General features: G+C 45.9%; 1 protein-coding gene across 1 annotated transcript in view; it reads left to right on the top strand.

Annotated features, from left to right (window-relative positions):
* Positions 1-84: 84 nt before the first annotated feature.
* ESF1 (ESF1 nucleolar pre-rRNA processing protein homolog) overlaps positions 85-26,608 on the top strand; it is a 52,332-nt gene continuing 25,808 nt past the window's right edge. The window contains exons 1-9 of the mRNA XM_054996324.1: positions 85-196; positions 1,255-1,753; positions 4,489-4,901; positions 6,857-6,970; positions 8,930-9,030; positions 12,298-12,450; positions 13,836-13,950; positions 16,776-16,914; positions 23,376-23,537. Of these exons, the coding sequence (XP_054852299.1) occupies positions 1,288-1,753; positions 4,489-4,901; positions 6,857-6,970; positions 8,930-9,030; positions 12,298-12,450; positions 13,836-13,950; positions 16,776-16,914; positions 23,376-23,537 (1,663 nt within the window). The 5' untranslated portion in view covers positions 85-196; positions 1,255-1,287. The remainder of the gene's footprint in view (positions 197-1,254; positions 1,754-4,488; positions 4,902-6,856; positions 6,971-8,929; positions 9,031-12,297; positions 12,451-13,835; positions 13,951-16,775; positions 16,915-23,375; positions 23,538-26,608) is intronic.

Raw genomic sequence — 26,608 nt, forward strand, 5'->3', positions numbered from 1 at the left:
CGTCTCTCTGCTCCCACACGGCGGGAAGGGGGAGCCGCGGAGGCGGCGCAGATCTCCCGGTCTGTTTGGCCTTCCTGAGCCGCCGTCGTTCGCGACCTGACGTCATTGGCCTGCGCCAGGACACGCGAGGAAGGAGGCGCTCGGCGCGCGGAGGAGCCTCAGTCAGCTGCGGGAGCGGAGCGAGCGGCGTCAGCAGGTAGGGTTGCCAGCCTCCAGGGGGCGGCTGGAGATCTCCCGGGCACAGACCCCTCGGTCCCCCCTGCAGGGAACCGCGTCAGGCGGGGGACCGGAGAGGACAGCACGGCCCCCTGGCTCTCGAAATCTCCGGCCCTCGAAATCCAGGGGGGCGCTACGGTGGGGTGGGACCTGGAGGCTGGAGGGCGGGCTCTGTGGACCCAGGCCCCACCCCGCCCCCTGCAAGCTCCGCGCCCAGATCTCCAGGGACCTCCCAAGAGTGAGTTGGCAACCCTCGAAGGCAGGTTGAACCACGCGGCCTTCCATAGCTTTGCCTCGAAATCCTTGGCAGAGGTGCTCAGAAGTGAGCCCCATGTTATCCCGTGGGGCTTACTTCCAAGAAAGTGTCCTTAGGAGCCTGTATACTTTGACCATAGATGCAGAGGAGTTAGCCGTGTCAGTCTGTAGTTGCAAAATCAAAAAGAGGCCAGTAGCACCTTTAAGACTAACCAACTTTATTGTAGCATAAGCTTTCGAGAGCCACAGCTCTCTTCATCAGATGTATACTTTGATGGGACTGAGAAGGATGTAAGTCTGTTTAGGAGACACTCACAGCCCAACCTCCCTCAAAGGGTTGTTGGGAGGATGAAATGGAAGAGAGGAAACTAAGATTAGCTGCTTTGGTTCTCAGTTAGGGAGAAAGGCGGGATGTTAAAGTAAAATGTGAATTATCTCTATTCTGTCACAACAACAACCCTCTGTGCCACAAGAGAAGATTCCTTCTTATTCCTTCAGTTATAGAATCCACTTCCAGTTTAGCATGAAGGAGTTGCCGTTGAAAAGATAATGCAAAAGGCATCCTGTGTGCCTAAACTATGCCATATAGTCTGGAGTGGATAATTTGTGCACACACACACGCAGACCGCTCCCCCACCCCGCCCCAGTGTTAAGTTATTGAAAGGCGTAGTGTTATTTGGCTATCTTACAAGAACCTCATCTGCAATTTTATAGGGAGCTCTTATTCTTTTCATAAAATGTAGACACTTCATGAATTTAATCGTTCTTTTTTTTTTTCTTCAGAAGTTCAAGTTTGGATTTTTAAAAAGCATCAAGATGTTGCCAAAGAAGGAGCTTATTAAGGACCAGCGGTTCTCCCGCATTAACAAAGACCCCCGATTTTGGGAAATGCCAGAAAAAGACCGCAAGATTAAAATTGATAAAAGATTTCGGGCTATGTTTCATGACAAGAAATTCAAGCTTAAATATACTGTGGATAAGCGAGGACGCCCAATTCATCGCAGCTCTACAGAAGATATGAAGCGCTTTTATAACCTTTCTGATTCAGATTCTGATCTTTCAGAGGATGAGAAGGAAACTAAGGGGGAAAAGGCAAAATCTAAAGGAGAAGATGACTTTGGGAAGTCTAGTGATAAGAACTCTGAGGAAGAAAGCAAACTGATAAATGATGCTTGTTCACCAGCTTCAGGGTTAGATACCTCAAACAATGAAGGCCAGAAAAGGAAATCCTTCAAATCCACAAAGAATCTAAAAGAAATAAATGCCATTAAATTGTCACAAGGTAAGGAGGAATTTGCACCATAAAAGCAAAGAGCAGTTTTTGTGCGGAGGACGTTGTTGGCTCTTGGTGGCAGTGGAAAATTGCTGCCTCGTAAGACATTCAGACCCCGAGATAATTGAATTAGGTTGGCTGAATGTAATTAATCAGTTGTCTGTTGCCCAGGCCCTACCCACTTTTTCTTGGAAGTAAGTTTCATTTATTTCAATGGAAAGTACTTACAAGTCAGTTTGAGTGTTCGGCAATAATGAACAATCTGTTCTATGTTTTTGTAAGTTTTCTTCATGTGAAATCTGTTGCATTTTCACCTCATTCTTCCTCCAGGCAGTTTAGGGTGGCCCACACAGTCCTCCTGGCCTCCACTTTCTGCTCACAACAGCCCTGTGAGGTAGATTAGGCTGAGAGAGGGACTAACCTAGGATCATCCAGTTGATTTTATTGCAAAGTACGAAATTGAACTTGAGTGTGGCTAATCAGAGCTTTATACTATGAGCACAGCATCATACCATCTCTGTTTTGTTGGAGACAACCAATTTATTTTATGATTAGCCCAGAGAGCCAGTGTGGTTAGTGGTTAGAGCGTAGGATTACGCTCTAACCACTGGAAGCTTGCTGGGTGACCTTGGGCCATTCAGTCTCTCTCAAGCTAACCTGCCTCCCAGGGGTCGTGTCAGTTCTAGGGATGGCAGTCCATGGCAGATAGACCCCCAAACCCCTCACAGCAAGCACTCCAGCGCATTGGTTGAAAGGTCTTTATTTAGAGATCCATTAAGTTCATGCGTACATCCATAGATGGGAAAGTTGGCAGGAATGATTATACAGGCAAAGGCACTATTGATACAGGAAGTACTATTTCCCCTTCCTTTGGAGTAGTTTGCATTTAGGCACGAAAACCTCAGAAGTTGCATGAGAACACAATCGCTTAGTCTGGATAGAAACAGCAGAAGATTACAAAGAATTCAAAGTCTTTCTCCCCTGGGAAATGGTTACACTTCTGGTTCCAGCTACAAGGCCAGTGCCACATATTTTCAGAGATAACAGGTTGTTTACTTTCCCTGTGAAAGCAGCATTAGCACTTTCGTTTTCAGGCAGGCCAAGGATGGCATGACTATGTGGCTACATTACAAAGCGCAACTACCTGAACATGGCATGAAATCATACAGTGGATCAATACAGTAGATCAGAAAATACGTCAATGGCATGGGTGTGTGCACACATGACAGGTTGTTGTGAGGATGAAATGGAGGAGAAGAAAACGACAGAAGCAGCTTTGGGGCAAAACGTGTGTGGGTGGGGGTGGGGAAGAAATGAACTGAATAAATAAATGAATAGCATCTTTTATGGTGTCACAAAAGAATAGTAAGTCCATGTCGCAGTGCTGTGGTTGTGACAGGACAGCCGATGTGCATTTCCTCAGATCAAGAATGCAGGATGAGAAATGGACAAGGATTTGGGCAAAGGAGCGTGACGGATCCCTGTAGTGCTGAGGGACCTTCCTTTGGAAGGATGCTCCTGCTTGACTGCACTGAGCTCAGCATGATGATGAAGGAGGAGGAGGAGGAGGCGCTACGGTGGGAAGGGGCGGCTGCCTGAGTTGCTCATTGCGGGCTGCTGCCCACCCTGCTTTGCTATTGCAGTGCTGGGTCGAGAGTCGCAAACTCCAGTCTCCAGGCACTCTTCAGGAACTATTTTTACGTTACCTGCCTTCCATATGATCTCTGCTCTTGGATTCTGGTTGCACTTGAAGTTCCGTGTTTGTGTAATGTTCTTCATTTAGCATTAAACAATTCAGGCCCCTTGAGAGCCCCGTTGAGAAAATTTTACCTGTTGTCGTCGATGAGTACTGTAGAACACAGTTTAAAGGCATTTCTGTTCTGACAGTTCTTGAAAATGCTGAGACGGGGCTGCCCATGTGAATTCAAAGTAGTAACGGATGGAAATGCAGTGGTAGTCAAAGTGATTTTATCCAGTGCTCGGTCAAACAACTTGAATTATTTTTCCTGAATAAATATGCTTTCTTCTCCAGCCTCCCCATTATATTTTAAAAATGTGTTGGCTTTTTCCCTACAACTACACCCAGCCAAGGTTGAAGCTTTGTTATGACAGAAGAGGAAAACAGAAGAGCCACTGCAGTTGGAAGGCTCAATCAGGCTTGAGGGTGGCTTCCAACTTCGTTGAGTGGCGTGGTGGGATCCAGGCCCTGAGGTCATTGGTTGGTCGGATTCAACCAGCTTTTGCACTGGTAAAAAAAGGAAGAGCCGGTCCCCTTCAGCCACCAAAAATGCTGTCTTGGGAATAAAGGGGACCTGCATGAATGAGAGAGTTGGAGGAAGGAGGAGAATTAGATGAGGTGGAGTGAAAATGCTGCCAGGATCCAGCCCCGTTGATTTGTAGGCCTCTCTGTAAGTGATAAATATTTCTTCTTGCCACTTAGTGAGATCATTACCCACACTTGATTTACCAAGATGCTACGTGCTCGTTATTATCAGCTGCTTTTTGGTTTACTGTCATTTATATTTATTTGGTTAGAGGGAATATAATAAAGCCTCTGTGCAGCATGATCAGGGAGGCCCCGTATTAGGAAGCTCTATTCTTTTTTACATCCAATACTTCTGCTATGCTGTTCTTGTTTTGGAGATAATGAGATTTATCATTTTTTTAAAAGGGAAGTTTTTGCTCTGATGTCGCAGTATAAAGGTGTGTTAAATGTATCATTGATGATTTTCTTCTTTGTATAGCAAAGGGAGGTGATTTCTCTGCTGGTCGCATCAATAAAAACTACGTAGAAAGTAAAACGTGTAAAAATGAGGAGAGCTCCGAGCTTGAAGAATTAGCTGCTGTTGAACAAAGTGAAGAGGAAAGTGAGTCAGAAGCTAGTGAAGAGTTGGAAGAGGAAAGCGGTTTGGGAGACGATGGAAAAATATCAGGAGGGAGTGACTCAGAAGACGGAGGAGAAACCGAAGATGAAAGCGAGAACGACGGTGATGAAAATGACAGCGGACCTGATTTGGCAAGGGGCAAAGGCAACATAGAAACGAGTTCTGAGGAGGAGGAGGATGATGAAGAGGATTTGACTGAGACGCTTCCAAAGGAGCCTGAAGTTGTACATGACTGGGGAGAACTGGCTAAAGGGGTTCCTCGTGCAGATAAGGTGAGTGTCAGGTACTGCCATGGCTCAGGTGTTAGGATTCAGCAGTTGCTCAGGTTCACAGGGTGAAAGTGAGTTTTAGCAATCTGTCCGGTTCTGCCAAAAGCTCTCAAGGATTTCACTGCACGAGCCCAGGAACTGCATGAGTTAAAGCAACTTTGTTGATTAGCTGTTAGTTCATTCCCTATTACAGTCCTTGCTAAGACTCACGCCTTTCTAGAAGCATACAATAGGTAGAGGAGTTTCAGCCCAGCCCCTCCCCCGAGTCAGACAGCTAAGCATAATAAAGGAAGAGCAAAACAAAACAGAGATGTTGTCAGTTCCTGTTCAGTGGATCTTCTCAAAATATCCGCCCCAATCAGACCAGGCAGAGACAGATTCAGTAAACGGTTTTATTCAGGAATTCCCGTACAACCAACTAACACAAGGCAATTGCTGAGAATATTTAACTGTAACAATGCAGATTATATATTCCTTCCCCTCCCCTTTTCCTATGGAATGGAACTCTTGGCTTTGACAGCCTTTCAACGCTAGAAAACTAAACTGCAACGATGTAACTTCCATACCTTCTATGACCGACAGGTTAACCCCTGTCAAACATTGAACTGCAGCTATGTAACTTCTCTACCTTCTATGCCAGACAAGTTAACCCCTGTCTGACAGATGTTACGTGCAGCTTCAAGGCCAGGCAGCCGGTTTCCCACTCTGGGACGGAGATAACAGCACGCGGAGAGATTCCAAGCCGCAGCGGCTGTTAACATCAAACTTACACAGAATCAACCTGCTTCTGGCCCTAGAATTACACAGAGGTGCACAGAACCTCGCAAGGTGTGACAGGAGACCTCCTGACAGTGAGACTCTACCAAGGGTGATACAGCTGGAGTCCAGTGGCACATTCAGAGGCTTACAAAATGCAAGTTTTTGAGAGTCAGAGCTATCTTGATCAGGTGCACTGAGATGTATGCCTGTTTGGTTGATGCCACCCCATTTATCATATCAGTAGCTCTCAGAAATGCTGCTGGCCCTCGCCGCGTGTGTGTGTTCAGAAGTAAGTCCCGCTGAGTTCAGCAAGACTTGCCGCAGGTAGTTAGATTGGTATCCATCCAGTGAGCTTTGTGACCAGTAAAGGGAATTTCAACTTCAGCCTCTCAAACCCCAGCCGGATAATATGACCTTGACACCATTCTAGCTCTCGGGAATAGCTATTTCTACCAACAAAATAGGCAGGAGCAAAGTTCATGTTTTGATTTACTTATTTTATTCAATTTATATTCCACTTGCCCCTGAGCGAGTCCTTAAATCACCCTGGTTCTTTTGGAGCATGCTGTGCGGTGCTTCCCTGTGGTGCTGAGCTTGTAAACTTTAGCTGCTTTAATTTTGGTTTGCTTTTCGAAGCCCTTGGCCCTGGCTGCTGACTGCTGTCGCTAGCTGGCCTGTGCAAAGCTCGTTGCTGCGAGGAAGACCACCTGAACCTCGGGGATAACGAGTGGGCTTTGCTGCTTGGCTTAGAGGGAATGCTGTGCCACTCCCCAACCCCTTTCTCCTTCCCCCCTTTCTGGCAGTGTTGGCGTACAGAGGGACGTTTTCCTTGTTTCTTGGAGTGCTGCAAATCGCAAACTGTTTGTCTTAGGTTCACATTGTGTCTGTGTTGACCAAGGGGAAAAATACCACCTCAGTTATACAGAACTGTTTACGGGGACGGATTCCCGGGAGGGATCCCCATTTTTTGGCCTTTCTGCAGGGCAGGAAGCTTTGCAGCTGTTCTCAGATCAAATGGTGAATCCCCCAATCTGTTCTTGTTTTGTGCCGAAGTCTAAATTTACAGCTGAAATTCCCCCGGTTATTTACAACGGGTTGATGCATTTGTTTGCTCCTCAGGCTTAGTTTGGATAACTTAACAAAGTTAGGACCTTAACAGACTGAAGACCTGCTAACAAGATTACTTTTCTCCCATGCAGGTCACACACAGGTTGGCGGTTTGCAACATGGACTGGGATCGGCTGAAGGCTAAGGACCTCTTGGCTTTATTTAATTCTTTTACACCGAAGGGGGGGATTATCTTTTCCGTCAAGGTAAGCACTTCTTTTGAACGGCCAAGTGCAAGCGAGAGTGCTAATTGGACTGGGGAGGTAGTCTGTCCTTGCTTGCTTGCTTGATCGATTGATTGATTGAACTCAGTGTGGCAAACGTTCCTCTCCCCTCCTTCTTTGTATCCTTACAACAACCCTGTGAGGAGATTCGGCTGAGAGTGTGTGATTGGCTCCAGGTCACCCAGTGAGCTCCCACGGTACAGTGGGGATTTGAACCTGGTTCTCCCAGATCTTAGAGCAATGAGCTTAACCATTATGCTGTGCTGGTTCCTACTCCCAAATTAGATTTGGCTGTGAGACCAGCAGAGGTTCTGAGGTGAGTGGGGGGGGGGGGCACGTTTGAGGAGAAGTGGGGCAGTTCAGTCTCGGCCAAGGCTGCTGTAGGGAAACCTGAGGAAATGCACTGCTAGCTGGTGTTGCTGTGGCAAGAGCAACCGTACCTGAAGAGTAAATGAAGCTTGGAGATGCTGACATGAGGGTGTGGTAGTCCCAAGCCATGTCTCCACCTCAGAATTAAAGCCGAGGAGGGGCAGGAGTCAGGCAGAGGGGAGGGAGGGGCCCAGCAGAAATGCCTCTACACGCCAAGAGGGCTCCAGGTGCAGGCCTGACCTTCCAGAAGAGGCCCTTCTGGGGGTGGGGGGTGGGTGGGATAACCAAGCCCTGTTTAGTGAACTGGCTTCATCTTAGGGGCAGGCAACCATTTCTGGCATGAGTGCCCCCGCACCACAAATACCTGTCAGTCGATTTTTGGTGTGCCAGTAAACAAAAGGGAGGAAGGGGGAGACAGAAGTGCTGGACTTGGCCAGATCCACGGGGAGCAGGGCCAGCCCCAGAGGCAGTGCCTATGCTGTTGCCCCGTGGGCTTGCTCCAGGCCCAGTGCGTGGGTCCAGGAGGCCGTGACGGGAGCACCTGCTGTTGTCCCCCATGCTGTTAAGCCCGGCAGAGCTGCCAGGACCAGTGCCCTGACTGGGGGCTGCGGGGCCGGGGGTCAGATAGGGCTGAGAGAGACTGTGTTTCTGACGTGTTAAATTTTTTCTGACGCCACGTGTTATAGCTTCAGTTCTTCTAGCGAACCAATCCAATTTCACATTGGATGCTTGAAGTCAAGGCCTTAAAATCATGCTCTTAGACATCCTCCCTAAAACCATCTAGCCTGAAGAAGAGTTCTGAAGAACTCAAAAGCTTGCACCACTGTTCTTTACCTAGTGTTTGCTGCCTTTTTGAAAAACAAATAATTGTGTGCAAATGCATTTTCAGGCATCTGTTGCTCCGTTTGTTTGCCCTTCACCACCTCTAACTGAGGGAACGTGAATGTGCCCCCCCCCCCCATCTCTTCTGGATTTGAAGTCTCGGTCAGAAAAGAAGAGGAATGGTCCTTGGTGATAGAGAGGATGTAGGAGTGCCAGGTCAACAGCATTCCTTGGCCTGGAGACCAGTTGTAGGGTTCCTGTTTAACTTTCACATTATGCAAGTGACACATTGCCCACAAGACTGGTTAGGTGGGTGGTGAGCATAAATCTTGTTTCTGTGTTACGGAACTCTGTGATGCTTCATGGAAAGTCCCAGCCCTGGAGGAGTTGGCATCCCTGCTCTGTGGAGGCACAGGGGAGCCGTGGAAGTAGGGAAGCAGCAGAAAGATGGACGGGATGGCTTCCCTGCTCCTAAGAGAGAGTGCCATTTGCTGCCCTCCATTTTCAGGCATGTCTGTTGCAGGGGTGCATTCGGTCTGCCCTAAAGGCCCCGGTTAAAAGAAGAAGCGTTGAGTCCATTTCAGTGCTGATTTTTCTGTGATTTGTTTACAGTGCTGTGTAGGTAGCAGGTACTGTCATGCAGGCGTGGTGGTTCGAGTGATGGGTGTGAGAGAGAAGATCTAAGCCTTGGTCAGCTCTCAAGTCTTTTTAATGATACAATCAGTTTGAACTTCGTTCTGCTGTTTCTAGATTTATCCTTCCGAGTTTGGAAAAGAGAGAATGAAAGAAGAAGAGGTGAAGGGGCCAACAGAACTACTGAGCCTTCCTGAAGACGTTACAGAAAAAGATGGGTATGAAACATGATTTCAGTTTCTACTCTCCCTCTAAGCCTGCAGTCCTTTGCACGCTTGGGAGTAAGCTGTGCTTAACTCATTAGGGATTATTTCTGAGTAAACATGCACAAGAGTAGGCTGTCAATCTGTGAGGCTCAAGGCTGTGAGGTTTTAAACAAAAAAAACCCTCTCTCCCCTCAGGTATGCCCCAGAGCATTAGGCTAAAAAGAGCAGCTAAGGTATTTGTAGCCCTTGTGAAGACGGACCACGATGGATTCAGCCGTATGGGCAAACAAGGCAAAGATGGAAAAAAAGTGATGTTGAGTCTAGATATTAGGCATGCTCTGTTGTGTCTCCAAGGCTATGTAGGCAGACTGGCTTCACCAGAAAGAAATGTTTGGTAGACCAGAGCTAGTCTTTGGGCCATTAATTCCCTAATGTCAGTGGGAATAAAAACAGCTTCGGCATAGCTTCGGAGTATTCAGCCTGCTTTATCTCAGATAGTTTTCACAACAGCTTTGTTATCATCATCATCATCATAGCATTCGATTTATATACCGCCCTTCAGGACAACTTAATGCCCGCTCAGAGCAGTCTACAAAATATGTTTTTATTATCCCCACAACAATCGCCCTGTGAGGTGGGTGGGGCTGAGAGAGCTCTGGAAGAGCTGTGACTAGCCCAAAGCCACCCAGCAGGCTTCCAGTGGAGGAGTGAGGAATCAAACCCGGCTCTCCAGATTAGAGTCCTGCGCTCTTAACCACTACACCAAACTTTCTCTCAGTAGGCCAGTTTGATCCCTGTGTTACAGAAAGGGAGAAGGGAGGCTGAATCTCGCTGAGAGCCATTTTCCTAGGGCGGTGATCTCCAGGCGGTGTGCATGGGTGCCATGGTGCCTGTTGATGTGTTCTCTAGCACACTCTTGCTTTTTACCCAAACCAAAGAGCCATTGCTGACTTCTTGCTTCGTGAGAGCCCAGAAGGCATCTGCTTTGTGTCTGCAGGGAGCCCCAGTCTAGAAACAGCAACCTCCCTCAGGGGAGAACACTTGGTTTGGATTGGCCCCAGCCCCCATGGCAGCCATTTTGTTTTCAGAACTCCAGAAGTGGCTGGAAGGTCAGCAGTATTGGAGACCCCTGACCCAGGGTTGCTCGGCAAATTCATGACTGAAGCAGAATTTGAAGTAGGGATTTCCTAGCTCACCGGTCCGTCTTCTAGCCCCCTTTTGGAAATCCATGAATCTTCTTCATCTTCATTAGATTCGCTGTTGAATCCATCTGTTCAGCCACGTCCTCAACTCGTGTTGCTTGAAGAGGGCTGCTTCCCTCACTGTATTTAAATGTAAACCTAATCTTTATACCTTAACAACTGTGCCGTGAGAATGTGACTGATACAGTCACCAAACAGGTACATGTGCACCTGCCCCCGTCCACTTTCCCCCCTTCAAGAGCCGGGATTAATTGCAGCCTCTTGCGAAAGAGGCACGTTGATAGCAATGACAAGGGTATTGTGCAGTGGGCGTTCACCATTAGATGGCGCTTTCCTCCAGCATTGGATGACCAACGCTGATCTGCTAGTGCGGAAAAGCCTGAGCTGTTCCACCTTGAGCACTGGAAAAGGGACACATTCTGCTAGTACTTTGCTTGACATCTCCTACATATTAGGTGATCTGGTGAACAGGATGGTCCTGGCCCAGAAGGGAAACCTTAAGGGATCCTTCTCAGTGCTGCTACTTCTGTGCACGGGCTGCCGGCAAAGCAGCACTTTAAGGGGAATTGTAGAAGAAATCATCACTGCTGCTTATTGAAGAATTTCAGCCACATTCTTGGCTGATTGATAAAATCAGGGGACACGTCCACTTGCACACGGCAGTTGTGCATTAGATCTGGACCATCATCAACAACAACATAACAACAACAACAGCAACATTCAATTTATATACTGCCCACTCAATAGTTTACAAAGTATGTCATTGTTATCCCCACAACAACCACCCTGCGAGGTGTGTGGGGCTGAGAGAGCTCTGAGAAGCTGTGCCTGACCCAAGGTCACCCAGCTGGCCTCAAGCAGAGGAGTGGGGGAATTGGACCCGGCTCTCCAGATTAGAGTCCTGCTTCTCTTAACTCCAAACTGGTGCGAGCCTCCCCTTTCCAGGAGGGCCAAGATCCCAAAGGCTGGATCCTGACATCTGGGGGCAGAGTCCCATTTGCGGTACGGGGCTTGCCTGCTTCTTTTGCTGCTGCAGCAGCCTGCATGCCCTGGAAAGCAGCTTTGAAGCATCGAGAAACTTCTGGAATAGCTTTTGATGGGGGGGGGGGGCCGTGGCAGCACTGCAACCTAAAGGGTGTGTATGGAAGTTGGGGAACCCTTGAGCAAATGCACGTAGCCAGTACAAGCAGAAAGCACCTTTGGGGCCAACCCACAGAATTATGCCAAACTTCGCACATCTTTTTATCTAGTAGATATTCCTGATGCCACACGAAACGTTGCTTTTGAAGGTCAAGGGGGCTGCTGTTCAGGGGGGCGGGGGCGGAATTCGAAATCATAAAAATACAAGTACACAAAAGCACTAAAGTGGATCTCAGCATCCTGTTCCCTGAGCCCTGCCTGGGAGGTCCCACTTGCTTGATAATAATGCTTGTGCAGTTATACTGCTGGCCTCTGTCCCTACAGGTCCAGGCTCAGTCCTGGCATGAGAAAATAACAACAATAACAACATTCAATTTATATACGGCCCTTCAGGATGACTTAACACCCACTCAGAGCGGTTTACAAAGTTTCCATTATTATCCCCACAACAACAATCCCCCTGTGAGGTGGGTGGGGCTGAGAGAGCTATGGAAGAGCTGTAACTAGCCCAAGGTCACCCAGCTGGCTTGGGGAATCAAACCTGGCTCTCCAGATTAGAGTCCTGCCGCTCTTAACCACGACACCAAACTGGCTCTCAAATACCTTTGAAACACTTTCTCAGCTCCTGCAGTATCATGCTTGGGGGACAGGGAGTTGGCAGTGAGCCTCGAAGCATCTCATAAATCTTGTCTTTAGTCATAAGCATTGTTAGCGTATCTGACAGTGAAATCCTAAACAGAGTTACTCCAGTCTAAGCCCATTGATTTCAGTGGACTTAGGCTGAAGTAACTGTGCTTAGGATTTCACTGTGAACCTGGTAAAGAGCCTCATACTTATACTTTGACACACACTCTTAAGCTCTCCTGCCCAGTGTGTTCATAATTAAAAAATGAGATTGCAATGCGTAACATTGACTTAACTCTCTTCATTTTTGCAGCATTTTTAAGGAGAAACAGAGAGATTATCAGTTCAAGCGGCTGAAATATTTCTATGCTGTAGTAGAATGTGACTCTCCAGACACTGCCAATAAAATTTATGAAGAATGCGATGGGCTGGAGTTCGAAAGCAGTTGTTCGTTTGTGGACCTGAGGTATAATGAATGGATGGCCTGTGTAATGTTTTTAAAAGCCTAGTTAAAAAGGGTTAAATTTAAGCATCTTCTCAAGCTGATGCTAAAGTAAGTGACTGAAGTCTCCCGCTAAACGGGGGTCTTCAGGTGTCTTCAGAGAACTCAGATGTGTGCAAGAGAATTCCATGCTTATAAAACAGCACTGAGATGCAAAGGGTGGGCAGCGTGCTTCGCTCTGCATTTCGGCCTAAGGCTCGTTGGTTATTTGATTGGAGGTAGGGGTGTTAAGATACGTTCACGTTTAGCAGACTCGAGGCATGAAGTTGCCGTAACTTCTGTGGTGGAAAGTTGCATGACGATACTCTCCCGTGATACAAGGGGCATAACCTCAGGATCTTTCCTGTATCCTCTTAGTACTATTTTAATGCCAACATTAAAAGTTACAGATATTTCATTACAGGTCAGTTTAATTGGCGGTGTTCAGTTATAGAAAGGTCAGAAACCGTATCTGACCATGGGGCCTAAGTAAAGTAGGTATGGTGATGGCTGCTAGCACAGATGGTATCGAAAGGGGGTTAGACACATTCATGGAAGAGAGGTCCGCCAGTGGCTACACACCATGGTGAGCAAAGGGAACCTCCGTGTCCAGAGGCAGTCAACCTCTGAAACTCAGTGCTAGGAGGCAACGGGGGTGGGGGGGGTGGGAGGGGAAGCCTGGCCTTCACGCGCTGCTGGCTGGCCTTCCGGGGCAACCGGTAGCCACTGTGTGGAACTGGATGCTGGACTGGATGGACCACTGCTCTGATCCCACAGGGCTCTTCTTACGTTCCAGAGGGCCCTCCCAGTTCCCTGCGAATGACGAACAACGATTGCGGGTCTAGATCCAGTGCGGACAGTTGATCCCAGGTTGGGTCCAGAGCGCCATCAGCTCAGTGAAGGTGGTGGGAAGGAAGAGCGGAATGAACTTCCGCGGCCTCCCACAGCAGTGGCTCTGGGCTGAGGGCGTTCACAGCCTTCTTGCTTGAGATCCTTAAACAGAAGATGCCAGGAATTGAACTTTCAGCCTTTTAGGTTGATATCAAGCCCCCCTCCTTCGAGGCCTTATCACGTGTTCCGGGTGGTGAGGATTATTCTCTGTTAGTCTCCAGCATCTTTGATTCAGCAGCAATAATAGAAACTCAGTCGTTTTCCGTGGAGCTGCTCTGGAGCCGGCCAGACATTCCCGGTGCAGAGCCAAAGGGCCATCCTTCCCTCTCCTGACTGAGCTTGAGCAACAGGTCTCTGTTTATCTCACAGCTAATATGTACAGCATTAATTGGAAAGAAACCGGGCCTATCGCTGCTTTGTTCCTTTGAAGGCTTGCGCTACGTATTTTAATAACACTTCATTTTCTTTTGCCTTTTAAGATTCGTTCCAGATGATGTGACATTTGACGACGAGCCAAAGGACATGGCCTCAGAAATGGACGGAATGGCGTATAAACCCAAGTTCTTCACATCTGCTGCTGTAGCAACATCAAAGGTACCTTAACCATGTTTTTTTAGCCCTTCAGAACATGTTTGGATTTGCATGTTCTTAATTTATAAATTATGTAAATACAATAGTGATTGCGCTCGAGACAGAAGGGCGGAAGGGCTGTTGGAGCTGTCAAAAGCCAGGCCTGAACCGTTATAGTCCCGGGGGCTTGTGGCACAAATACTAGCGGGTGGGCTTATCATGTCATCACACACACGCCAGGGTACCCTCGGAAATGCTGATTCATGGGCAAAAGTATTTAAAATAGACGTAGCCCCTTTTTTTGCCCTGCGTGCTAAAGTTTGGGCAGAACGCCAAAGCCATTTGGATGTTAGGCATGTCTTCTGGACACACGATCCAAGATGTTTCTGTGCTTGAAAACAAAATAATTTAATCCCCTTGTTTTTTTTAAAAAAAAGGAAGCTTGATGTGGAACACATTCTGAAATTGGCTACCTTAAACCTTGCTTGCTTTTGGTGGATATAATTATTTCCCCCAAAGAACTTAAGTACATTTGTCTGCCAAGGTAGTTTGCACTCTTGAAAGCAGTTGTCTTTTTTGTTGCATGTTTTGGTCTTTAAATCTTGGGAATATGATAAATCAGAAAAGAAATATGTATGAGTAGTTTTTAACTGTGTTTTTAATGTAATTCTGTTTTTGTTTTATATGGTAAGCCACCTTGAGCTCCTCTAGGTGAAAAGTTGGCTAATAAATAAAATATAAGTCAGTAAGAGAAGATGATCTTTAACAACGATGTCAGATCGTTGACACTCAAGGCGGTTTAAAGTTCAAAATAATATATTCCATATAGCATCGCAAGGAAATGGGGACGTAAGGGAAGTGGAAAATACACCAATCCAGGTAGTAACCCTTAATCCATAGAGACTAGACCTTCCAGGGAGGGGTGGCCACATGACAGTCAGTCGCAGGCAGTCTGCTGGACATGGCTTAAGTGTCTCAGCTCTCCTCTAAAGCAGCCAGGTAGAATTGTATATATGGAACAGGAGCCACAACTATAATAATATCATGCGTCATGCTTTAGGATGTTCGGAGTTTTTCGCATTCTGTGACTTGAGTCCTAGGCCTGGCTTCCACTGTGCCTTTTTACTTTGCAGGGGGCAGGTGCCTCTGGTGCAGGCACGCCTTCCAGACCAGGTCTCTTTTAACGAGCTGAAAAGCACCTGGCACTGGAGGCCCGTTCTCTGCTGCGGGGGACTGGCAACTCTTACAACTGCCCAGTGACACCAGCATTCCTACGCCCAAATTAAAGCAGCTAAGAGGGAATGGCTTGCTTAAGGCTACCATGTGGACTCACGGCAGATGTTAGAGACACTCTGAACTGCAGCTCAGTCCAGTCCTTTGAAGACTGACTCCAGTCTAAGCCCGCTAAAATCAGTGGACTTAGCCTGGGGTAACTCTGCCTAGGGTTGCACTGTTACCTCCCTTTGCCGGATCTCAAACAACTTCCCGGTGGCGAATGAAATGTCCCTTCTGTTGCTTTAACATCCACTGTGATGAATCCAGCACTGCTGGAGTCTGAACTATTTATGCAGTTGCTTTTTAAAAAGACGTATTAAACAGCTGGTAGGGCAACAGGCATAACAGTGTTCTTATTGTAGCGCACAATAACAGGAAGACAAGCTTTCAGTACTGTTGTTCAGTGGCTGGAGGAGGAAAACGGTATTCTTATGTCGTTTGTTTAGTCTTAATCTTTAAAATGCTGATAAAAAGAGCCTAGAAATCATTATAAATTTAGCTTCCCGTGTGTCTTAAGTGCATTTATAAACAATTCTTAGATTTGTGTTTCAAAATAAGCTGTTCGCATTTGATACCATCACTTGGATTGGTGCATATGGACTTCAGGTAGGCTGGGATTCGTTCCCCACCCCACCCCTGTGTGTAGTATCTAGTGCTTGATCCAGGTGGGCCTGAATTTGAACGTTCATTTCAACGTTCTGCCTTCTGTTCCTTTGGTTTGCCAAAGGGAGGGAAATGCAAACAGGTAGTTAATACCTGGGAAAGGCTCGGAAACTGGCCAGGCTCTGGAGAAGCGGTGAAACAGTGCCCTCATCCCGGTCTGTCCCCTGATCTCCTGGTTTTTCTCCCCCCGGTTTGCTGCACTGCACCTTCCCTCTGCTGCTCCTCCTGCAGCCACACTGCCCACTCGCTCTCTGCCAACCAGAATTTTTGAAATGGAGAAAGCAGGAAGAATAAGCAGACAGAAACCAGCTTACCGGCAGTCTGCTCCTGTAGCTTCAGCAGCGGAGAGGACTGCAGCACCATCCCCTGCAAAGCAAGCAAGGGGAGCAGTCCTGGACCCCTTGCCTTTACTAACCTCCCCCCCCCCGCCCCCCATGGAAGAGAACTGGAGGTGCTCCGGAGCCCTTGGGCATGGGAAAGCCCTGTCATGTCACAGCCGACTTACGGCGAGCCCTCGTGTGGCTCTCGAGGCAAGAGACGAGCAGAGTTGGCGTGCCGTTGCAACCCGAGATTTCCGTGGTGGTCTCCCATCCAAGGACTAGCCAGGGTGACCCTGCTTAGCTTCTGAGATCGGACGAGATTGGGCGTGCCTGGGCCACGTAGGGTGCCGCAAAAGAGCCTGGCATCTGTGAGAACTTACTCTAGGTTTTATGCTTGGATCTTTGTGGCTCAGAATCAGGACTTTTGTGACTGAGTACATGCGCACGTGCATGTGTGTGTGTGTGTGTGTGTGTGTGTGAGAGAGAGAGAGAGCGCGCTTAGAGTTCATGCAGCCTTAATTACATGTGATTTAAAAGTGTGCCTTGAGAGTACAGGGTCGTCTCACTGAGTTCCTTTTGCTCTGCCTGAAGGTAGACATCACCTGGGATGAGACAGACCACGAAAGAGTGACATCCCTGAGCAAAACCTTCAAGAAAGAGGAACTTCTGGACATGGATTTCCAAGCTTACTTGGCTTCATCGAGTGAGGAAGAGGAGGAGGAACAGCAAGGTACCTTTAGCCATCAAAGTTCCGTGCAGTTCAGGAGTGGAAATCGAGGCAGGATCCCAGTTCACGAAGCCCGTTTCTTTGCCATCCTCGCTGTTTTTTTCTGCCAAAGGAGAGACTTAAATAGTAGTCGCTCTTTTAATAACAGAACTTTTTTTTCTAAATTCCCTAATCTCTTGCTAAATGAAATTGCAATCCAATTTGGAAAATCACATGGACTGATTGGAAACCTATAAAACGGAAGTTTTCAAGTGAAATCCTAAGCAGAGTTACTCCAGTCTAAGCACAGTAATTTCAGTGGGCTTAGGCTGGAGTAACTCTGCTTAGGATTTCACTGCCAGTATTCTCCTCCTTAGATGTAGTCCTGAAGTAATATGTGTAGTTTGAAGAAAACAACTTACACTCAGAATGTCTGTCTAATCAGGATGTCTGGGGATGCTACGATGGCTTTTTCCTTTCTTCCTATTTTCAGAAAATCCCCACTTGGGTTATTTTGTGATTGACTTTCAGGTGTCGTTTGAATACGGGATCTCAAATTGTAACATGATAGAAGAGCATGAGTTTTAAAATGTTAGAATTGTGATTAGCTATGCTTTTATTTTTTTTATTAAGCATCAGAAATGGGTCTTTGGTTGCTTAGAACATGCTTGTAACGGTTAAAGCAGTTGGAGAAAATTAACTTAAATTAACTAGAAAATGAATAGGGACTATGAATGGTTATCTCATTATCACAGGTAACTGATTTCCTTTACAGAGGCGGGGTCAGGGGGAGTCCAGTGGCACCTGGCGTGGGCTTTCGGGGATCACGGTTCTCTTTGTCAGATGCATCTGGCGGGGAGGGCTGTGGTTCTCGAAGGCTTGTGCTGCAGTGGAATTGTATGGTCTTGTTGGTGCTGCTGGACTCTTTTTGATTTTGCTACTACAGACTAACACGGCTAAGTCCTCTGAACTTTTACAGAAGCAAACTGATCTCCACATCAGAAGGAGCTGTTTGCATCTGCATATCAGAAGATGTTTGTATCTACCCCGCCCCCCTCCTCCTCTATATCTGACCAATTTCTCTTTTTGCCCTCCATGCATCTGACGAAGAGAACTGTGATTCTCGAAAGCTTATGCTACAATAAAATTGGTTAGTCTTAAAGGTGCTACTGGACTCTATTAGAAAATGAAAGTAACTGCTGTACAAGTGCCACTTCTGAAAAAGGGACATTACAAGTTATGAGAACTCACAGTTCGGTGGACATGGAACTGGTTAGAGGACCACACTCAAAAAGTGGTGGACAATGGTGTTTCATCAGATTGGGGGTGTCCAGTGGGGTACCACAGGGCTCGGTTTTGTGCCCGGTACTTTTCAATATTTTTATCAATGATCTAGATGAAGGGGTAAACTCATTAAATTTGCTGATGATACCAAATTGGGAGTAATGGCAAACAACCAAGAAGATAGAGGTAAAATTCAACAAGTCCTGAATACTCTGGAGAACGGGGTGGTTGTGAACAGGATGCAATTCAACATAGATAAATGCAAAATATTACATCTGGGCCACAAAAATATGAAGCACAAATACAGGATGGGGGATACACTTCGGGGTAGTAGTGTATGCGAAAGAGATCTTGGAGTAAGAGTGGACTAAACTAAATATGAGCAGTCAGTGTTGATGCGGTGGCAAAAAAGGCAAACTCAGTCTTGGGTTGTATCAAAAGGGCCATTACATCGAAATTGTAGGAGGTCCCTCTCTATACTGCCTTGGTCAGGCCGCACCTGGAGTCCTGTGTGTAGTTCTGGAGGCCCCACTTCAAAAAGGATGTGGACAAAATCGAGGGGGTGCAGAGGAGAGCGACGAGGATGATCAGGAGTCTGGAGACTGAGCCCTACGAGGAAAGGCTGAGGGCCTTGGGAATGTTTAGTTTGGAGACGAGGAGGTTGAGGGGGGACATGATTGCTCTCTTTAAATATTTGAAGGGCTGTCATTTGGAGGAGGGAAAGGAGCTGTTCCAGTTGGCAGCAGAGGGTAGGACTTGAAGCAACAGGCTTAAATTACATGCAGAAAGGTATCGGCTGGATATTAGGAAGAACTTTTTCACGGTCAGAGTAGTTCAAAGGTGGAATCAGGGGCCTAGGGAGGTGGTGAGCTCCCCTTCCCTGGCAGTTTTCAAGAAGAGGCTGGATGAATATTGGTCAGGGATGCTTTAGGCTCATCCTGCATCGGGCAGGACTAGAAGGTCTGTATGGCCCCTTCCAACTCTGTGATTCTGTGATTCTTGACTGATGGCAACAAATCTGTCCCTGTTAAGAACTGGACCATCTTTTAATAATTTTGCACTGTGACTGTGTATGCACAAATTGGTAGTATTAAAAGTATTTTAATAGTTTTACTTATATATTTTAAACTGCCTCAGGAGCCCAGTCAATAGAGCATGGGATGAATGTTATCTACATAAAATTAAGCCTGTGTTCTTTACGTGGCATTGACTCCATTCTCATTGGTGTTTGGGAGCTGTGCTTCTTGGCCTAGTATCATGTGCATGCTAAGATAAACTTGTGGTTACTAGCAAATTCTTTCTACCCTGAAGTAGAAACTTCCCGTTTGAGAATGTTACCAGAACTGCTCTTTATTATAATGGGGAAATTAGCTATAGCAGTCTGTAACTTAAAATTAGCGCGGATCTTAACCTATGTCTACGGAGGTCCCGATCCCAGACACTCTAGTGAAAAAGAGGCAGACTACAAATAGGTTCCAAACACGTGTATTTAGTGTGGCGTAAGCCTAAACTTGCACAAACATACAAAGAACATACAAGACCTAAGAAATACAGAGTAGGAAATATAGAGACTTTCGCATTAGCGGGTTCCAACGATGATAAGGGAAATACTCACAATCCTGGAGCGAAGCAGAGACACAGCAGCGAGGGTGGCCCAATGCCAGCACTGGGACCACAGACGGACAGCGAGGGGTTCTGGATAGGAATGGCCTAAGCACCGAGTGGTCTGAGAGACCAGCTTAAATACCCCACAACGTACCCTGGGGCTGGTGCTGTACTTGGTGGTTCTCACAGATTAAAACAAAGGTTCTAATGGGTTACTGAATGGCTTGGATGGGCCACTTTGGTAATCAGATTGCGATAAGTGACACCTCAGGAAGAGGGGACAAAAGAGGGAGGGGGAAATCCAAGTGGGCTGAAAGGATGTTCCAGCGGACAGGGCTTGTCCTGATGTCATCAGCTCTGGAATGCGGAGGTTTCTTTGAGATACATTCTCTAAGTGCTTGGGATGGTCGGCACTTAGTTCCTTCTCCGGGGCGGCTCCTAAGATATGCAGAGCGGGGCGCGGTACTCTCGCTGCGGACGTGGTGTGCCCGCTTCGCCAAAATGGCTTCCCAAAGCAGTCTTTTCCTCTGGGTCTTCTGGCTGCCTAAGAACATGGATGCCGGCTGGGCATGGCTGGGGCTGGATAGCAGGCTGCCCGGTAGCGAGGGCGAACTCGGGGACCAACCTGCGGGAGGCTCCAGGCGGGAACTGACCAGGGAGCGCCTAGCCAGGCTCGCTGGAGGTTTCCCCGGCAGGCGCCCGGCTGCTAGCAGCGGCTTGGGCCCATATGAGGCAGGCTTCCATGGAGGCAGGGGGAAGCAGCACTTTAAAACACAGTCCAAGGCGAGGAACAGGCACGGTCCGTGGCAGATGGCAATGCAGGCACGGGGCACACTTGTAACACAGTCCAAACACACACTGGGAAATCCAGATACAGGTCAGGGCAGGGCTGCCCAGAAAAAGAGTCCTTTGTGCAGTTATCCAAACATGGAGTCAGTAAACTGCACAGTCTATTGCAACAGCAAGGTAATTAACACGCAGGCAGGAAACTGACACGTGTACCAGAACACACGTGCAAAGCAGTCTTTGTGTAGCAGCAGTGAAACAGTAATGCAGGAAACTTTAACACAGTTCATGGCAGGCCTTAAAGCAGGAGAGGGGGCCTACTTGGCAACAAGAAGTTGGTCCATTCATGTTTGTTTTCCCTTAATTCAAGTTCCAGGGGTGAGCATGCCCGATATCAATTTAACAAAAAGTAAAATGGCTGAAAACTTAGGTCAATATTTTCCAATTGCTTTTTCTTAAAAGGCTGATTTCAGATATTTGCATTTTGCTAAATGAGGGGTCATTATAGGTGAATCACAGGATGAAAACAGCTCCATGAAGCAGTGACTCCGGTTCTAATAATACAAGTTTTTTCTTTGGCAATGTCCTCCAAATTTTTCTTGGTTAGTTTTTTTTCCAAAACCAGTGCCCATTTTGTATGCATTTGTAAAAGAAAATAAGGATTGATCCAACCAAAATTAAGCTCTCAAGTTCCATTCATTTCAATGGGAGAAATTTAAATACATACTTAATTCTCCCATTGAAACTACTGAAACTTAAAATGTGTGTAGGATGGTTGGATCATTTTCATTTGTTTAAAGTATGTGTGGGATTTCCTTTGTTTATTTAAAACATAGTCCAGTTTTTTCCCCAAGGGGACTTGAAGTAGCTCACAGCAAAATTTAAAAATATCCATTTACAACTTTATTTGCAAACTATGCTATAAAAGACTGGACAAATTAAAGGGTCAATTGTTAGTCCTACTAACCATCCTTGAATGGCCTCCTAAATAGTTCAGCCTTACCAAAAAAAGTGGTTTTAAGGCCGTATACGCTGCCTTGAACATGGGTAGAATTGCTGCACAGGTTCATGCAAGGAAGAGATGGTAAGTAGAGGGCTTGAAAAGTAAGAACTGGTACCTCAAATGGAACCAGGAAGAAATGGGTAACCCAAAGGTAAAATTCATGCAAAGACATTAGCTCCTGGTAACCATTGACCTAACATGTTCTGGAATGACTGAAATGTCTCCAAGGACACCCCCATGTAGAGCACATTGCAGTTATCTAGTCTCTTGGTTACCATTGCGTGGATCTGTGTAGCTGTGTTGGCTGATTCAAAGGGGAGAATAAATGGAACTAAATGAAGGTGACCAAAAACATCACTTTTAACCATTAAGCCAAGTTTGTTTTTCTGACAGAGCTGAATCAAACAAAACTTTTATCTAAGTCTGTCGAAAATAAGCCTGCTCAGTTAAGGGGTGTTTGGCAGAGAACATCCGCCTTGCCGACGCAGCACTGGCTCCACCTGACCGGGGTTGGTTTCAGCTCATTTTCCTTCATCCACTTGAGTATGGTGGAAGGGCACTCACTGGCCCAGGATTTCGAAAACAAGGTTTTGAGATTCCTTTTATCTGATTGTCTCAGAGCACAAGGAGTACAGAAGGAGTAGAGTATGACATAGAAGAGCCAGCGTTTGTCCCCTGTAACTGCCATATGGGGAAGCCACTTGAAAGGCTTCCACGTTAAAACGTGGCCCTTGCAGAACTGCAGCCCTATTAAATATTGTGCTGACACAGAAGATAACCTAACCTAGCAACGCTCACCTCCTTCATAGCAACACTCCTTTCCCCAATTCATCCCTTGCGTTAGAGTGCAGCATTGTAACTTGCTGCACAAGGTAAAGTCCCTTAATCTTCCCTGAATTATTTTCATTGCGGTCTCGCAGGCGACATGGAAGCGCAACATCAGCTGCAGTTAAGAATCCTGGTTTAAGCTGTGTCACTGGCTCGGAGACATGCTGGTGTATTTTCATCCCGGAAAGTTCTGGAATTTAATTATGTTTTCAGAAATAAGCTTTCAATACAAGATATGCAGCCATTTCTTTAACAGGTTCCTGATGTTGTATCCATTGAATTATAAAAGCACATGACAGAATTCTTGCCAGTGTCTTTATTGTGGCATTGAGTATAAACACGGAAAAAACAAATCTCAGCTGTTTCACTAAAAATGTAAAAACTGTGATTGATGGAAAGAATGTTCTGTATTTACTTAGATATATTCATAAAATACGCACAGATATTATATATAAGTTTGGTAAATCTGCCTTATCCTGTCCTGCTGCTTTCATACACTTCTGGGAAATTAAGCTGAATTTGAGCACAATCTGTTAACTGTCCCCATCGCCTGTTAGCAGTCTGACCTGCTTATCAGACAGACAGAGCCCCTGTTCTCTGCTGCACTCCATAATCAGTGATTGGCAGGACAAGATAACAGCCGCATTTAGAGTATGATAGCGTAAGACTGACTTGTGAAAGATAGATGCCCCATCTCTGAACGAAGTAACAGGTTTGTGGAAAAGGGTTCCTTACTTTAATTCATTTCCACGCATAAGATTATGTTCAGGAATGCTCTGAAGCCATATAAGTGTACAGCTCCTGTGCTTACTATCACACACTTACTATGCAGGGGCGGCTTTGTTATCATCGAGGTACAATGTGTTCTAGAATTTCTAACCTGCCTTCTGGGATGTTTTTATCGGTTCCATCCATCTTGCTTGAAACCAGGGCTGCCCTGAGTTTCTCACGAGTTTTGGGTTTCCTCCCTTCTTTAAAGATGACGGTGTAATGCCTGCAGTAGACCTCGGTGGACGTAAGCTCCTCCACAAAGATGATGACGAGCAAATCGTAAAATATAGAGAACTCCTGCAGAGCATTCAGGAGAAAGAGAAGAAGCATCCAGAAACGGATATGGAAATGGAGGTTAAGTGGGTTCCAGGTAGGCCGCTTCTGTTATATTTGCAGCGTTGATTTTTTTGTTTAAGTCTGTTCTGTTTCTAGTCCCAACCAGCTTCAAATCAGCTGTAGAAATATGCAGCCGCTCCTCAACAGGAACTGGCGTTGCTTTATTTAATTCTTGATCCAGTACATCATAGCAAAAATACTAAATATTTGTCCAAGGCTAAGCTTTCAGGGTCAGTGTTTGCTAATATATTCTGCTGAGATTTGAACCACACACATGTTCAAATGAAAAACTATTTAAGGAAGGTCTGCTTTGAACAGAAACTAAGAGCACCCCTTGGCTATTACTTTTGTAGCCTAGATTATTTTTTCCTGAAAGTGAAAGGGGCTGCTGGTTACCTATCTGTAGTGGGGCTTTGTGTCTCAAATACTTGTGTAGCGGACGTTGTCAGTAAGCGTGGCTGTTTCTGTGACGGGGCTTCAGTAACGCTAATAGCTGGACTTCTCCTTCCTGCAAAACAGTTAAAAGTCCAGGAACAGCCCCTCAAGGAAAGGCATCCGTTAAGTAATCTTTATTTTTTTGTAAAAATCAGCATTCACTTGGTGTTAAAAAGAAGAAAATCCTTCCAAAGCAGACAAGAAAATAATATCTTTTAAAATTGTTGCAAATACTTTTTTCTACTGTTTCTAAGCAGAATCCTAATATTTTTATATATGTGGGGGACCCAAAAACACTTGTGGGGGCCATCTAGTTTCCCCCTGTAGATGCTGTCCCACTGCTTCCACTTTCCTGCCTCCTGGCAGCCGTTCCCCTCTCCCTGCTTCTTTTCCTCCTTCCCTCCAGCCAGCCAACCTACCTTTTATCTGTCCCCTATATTCTGGTATATTTACTGTTTATTTTCTTCATTTATACTCCACTTTTCTCCCCATTGGAAACCCAAATAAGCTTACGTTGTTCTCTCCCATCTTGTCTTCATAACACCTGTGTGAGATGAGGTTAGGCCCACAGTTTGTTCACCCAGTGAACTTCCACAGCAGAGTGGGATTTCAGCTGGGGTCTCCCAGACCCTAGTCTGAAACTCAGACCACTGCTAGCTTTCACAAGCTGGCTGCTGTTGAACAGTAGCAAGCAGCTGGCCTTGAGTGCGTCTTGCCAGTCAGGTGGTAGCAAGTTGGCTGGTGGTTGCTGGCATGCTTGGCCCTGGTGAGTTCTCCCTCAAAGACCAAAATAATCCTGGAAAGGGCCCTGCTCCCTCCCCCTGCCTTTTACTGACAGAAACCAAAGCTTCAAGGCTGACAGTACTGTTGCATTTGTCTAGCAACGGTCACTGAAGGCATGTATTTCTTTAAGGTACAGGCAATGTTTCTGTTTTAGATTGTAGATTTTTCCACAGCCCCCCCCCCCGCCAGATTTGTAGAAAGATTTGCCTTGTTTGTTCATTGCACCATTCTCTGGATTTAAGCATCCACAGAGTTGGCTATGCTGAGAATTGGACCGGTGATTCGAAGAGTCCTTTATCTCAACCCATTTCAAAGAGTTTTAAGTTGGAGTCATCCACTTCTTGAGGCTTCAGAGAAATGACTTAATAGGTAGAAAGAAGAAATAAACTTTTTGAGACACTGCTGGGTGGGAAAGAAGGCCATCACACGCCCGATTAACAAAACAACAACAGCAAAAAAAACTATAACCAGTCTACATGCTGGCTGTGGCAGAGAAAGGACACAAGGAAATATATCGACATCAGCAAACAGGCTTAAGTGGTTTTTCCTCTTAGAAGAGATTAAGCGGAGCGGCTTAATTTGGCCAGAACAGAAATAGTATACATGGCTTTTAAATTGTGTTGGAAGAATGCTTTAAAAAAATGAACTATGTAAATGATCATTGATGCTTAGTAAAGCCGTACTAAAGTCTGTACTAAATTAAAAATGTTGCACTGTCTGCCAAAATTTGGTATTAAGAATGGCAAAATGGAGGGGGGATGACATACTCGCCACTTATCTGAAATAATGATTTATTAAATTGAAAGGTTGGAAATGTTAAACTATGGCCCACTTTGAAAGGAGAGGCACCAAAGCCTCAGGAGAGGGGGTCTGTTTTATGTGGGGTGTTTTATGTGGGGGGGTCCTCACTTGTTTTTCTGTTCTGCAGTTCATGGCTCCCGCTTTCCCCAAACTGTCTTTCTCTTCTTTGGTGGGTGGAAAAAGGAGGGTAACCAAAGAAGTTGGAACAGAAAAAGTAAATGAAATAGAACTACAAACCTAATGCAAATGAATAAAACACATATATAATTTAATTCAACAAATGAAAGGGCAAAACTAGGATTAAATACAGCAGCAGTTTGGTTCAACTTATATGTACCATGCCCTTGTATAGACATATAGTAAGCTCACCCATATACAGATATCGCCATATGTATAGAACCAGAACTAGGTGTGTTTTGGCCCAGGAACCATTCATATAAAGCACTTCATCAATATAACTAATAATTCCAAATACCTGAACCTGCACAAAATGTACCTAAAATGATTTTTTTTAAAAAAATTACTGTCTAGATATTTCATTTCATAAACTAATTAAAAATGTAAAATTCATATGATTTTGATAGATCACATTGTTCACACAAAGATGTATAAAACAGTCGTAGAGTAAATTCGTCCAAATATTCCCATGGAAAACTGTAGTGTGGGCAACTCATCAAGATGATTTTCCCCCCCTTTGCCCACAGATCAATAATGCACACGAAAGATAGTGCCAAGCAAATCCAAATCCAAAATCTATTTAAAACATGTACCTAATTGAAAAAACATGAAGCATAAAATATTTACCTCTTTTGGCCACGTCAGAAGCATTCAAACCAAAAACGGAGTGCTCAGTCACTCACTACCAGAAATGAAACAACAGACCCACCCAGCCCATCTATATTTTGTGAAGAGGACAATGAAACCTGATGCAGTAGTAAGAACTGTAGTGAGAAAGCATCTATAGGCTGTGTGCCTCCCTACTACACAGCAGACAAATATATCAAAATAGAAAAGCATTTTTGAACAGCAAAAGAACTTGGAAAACATTTCCTTCACACACACAACCAATTGGAAAGAACCCACTTC

This window comes from Eublepharis macularius, chromosome 1 (genome assembly GCF_028583425.1).
Source record: "Eublepharis macularius isolate TG4126 chromosome 1, MPM_Emac_v1.0, whole genome shotgun sequence".
Lineage (NCBI taxonomy): Eukaryota > Metazoa > Chordata > Lepidosauria > Squamata > Eublepharidae > Eublepharis > Eublepharis macularius.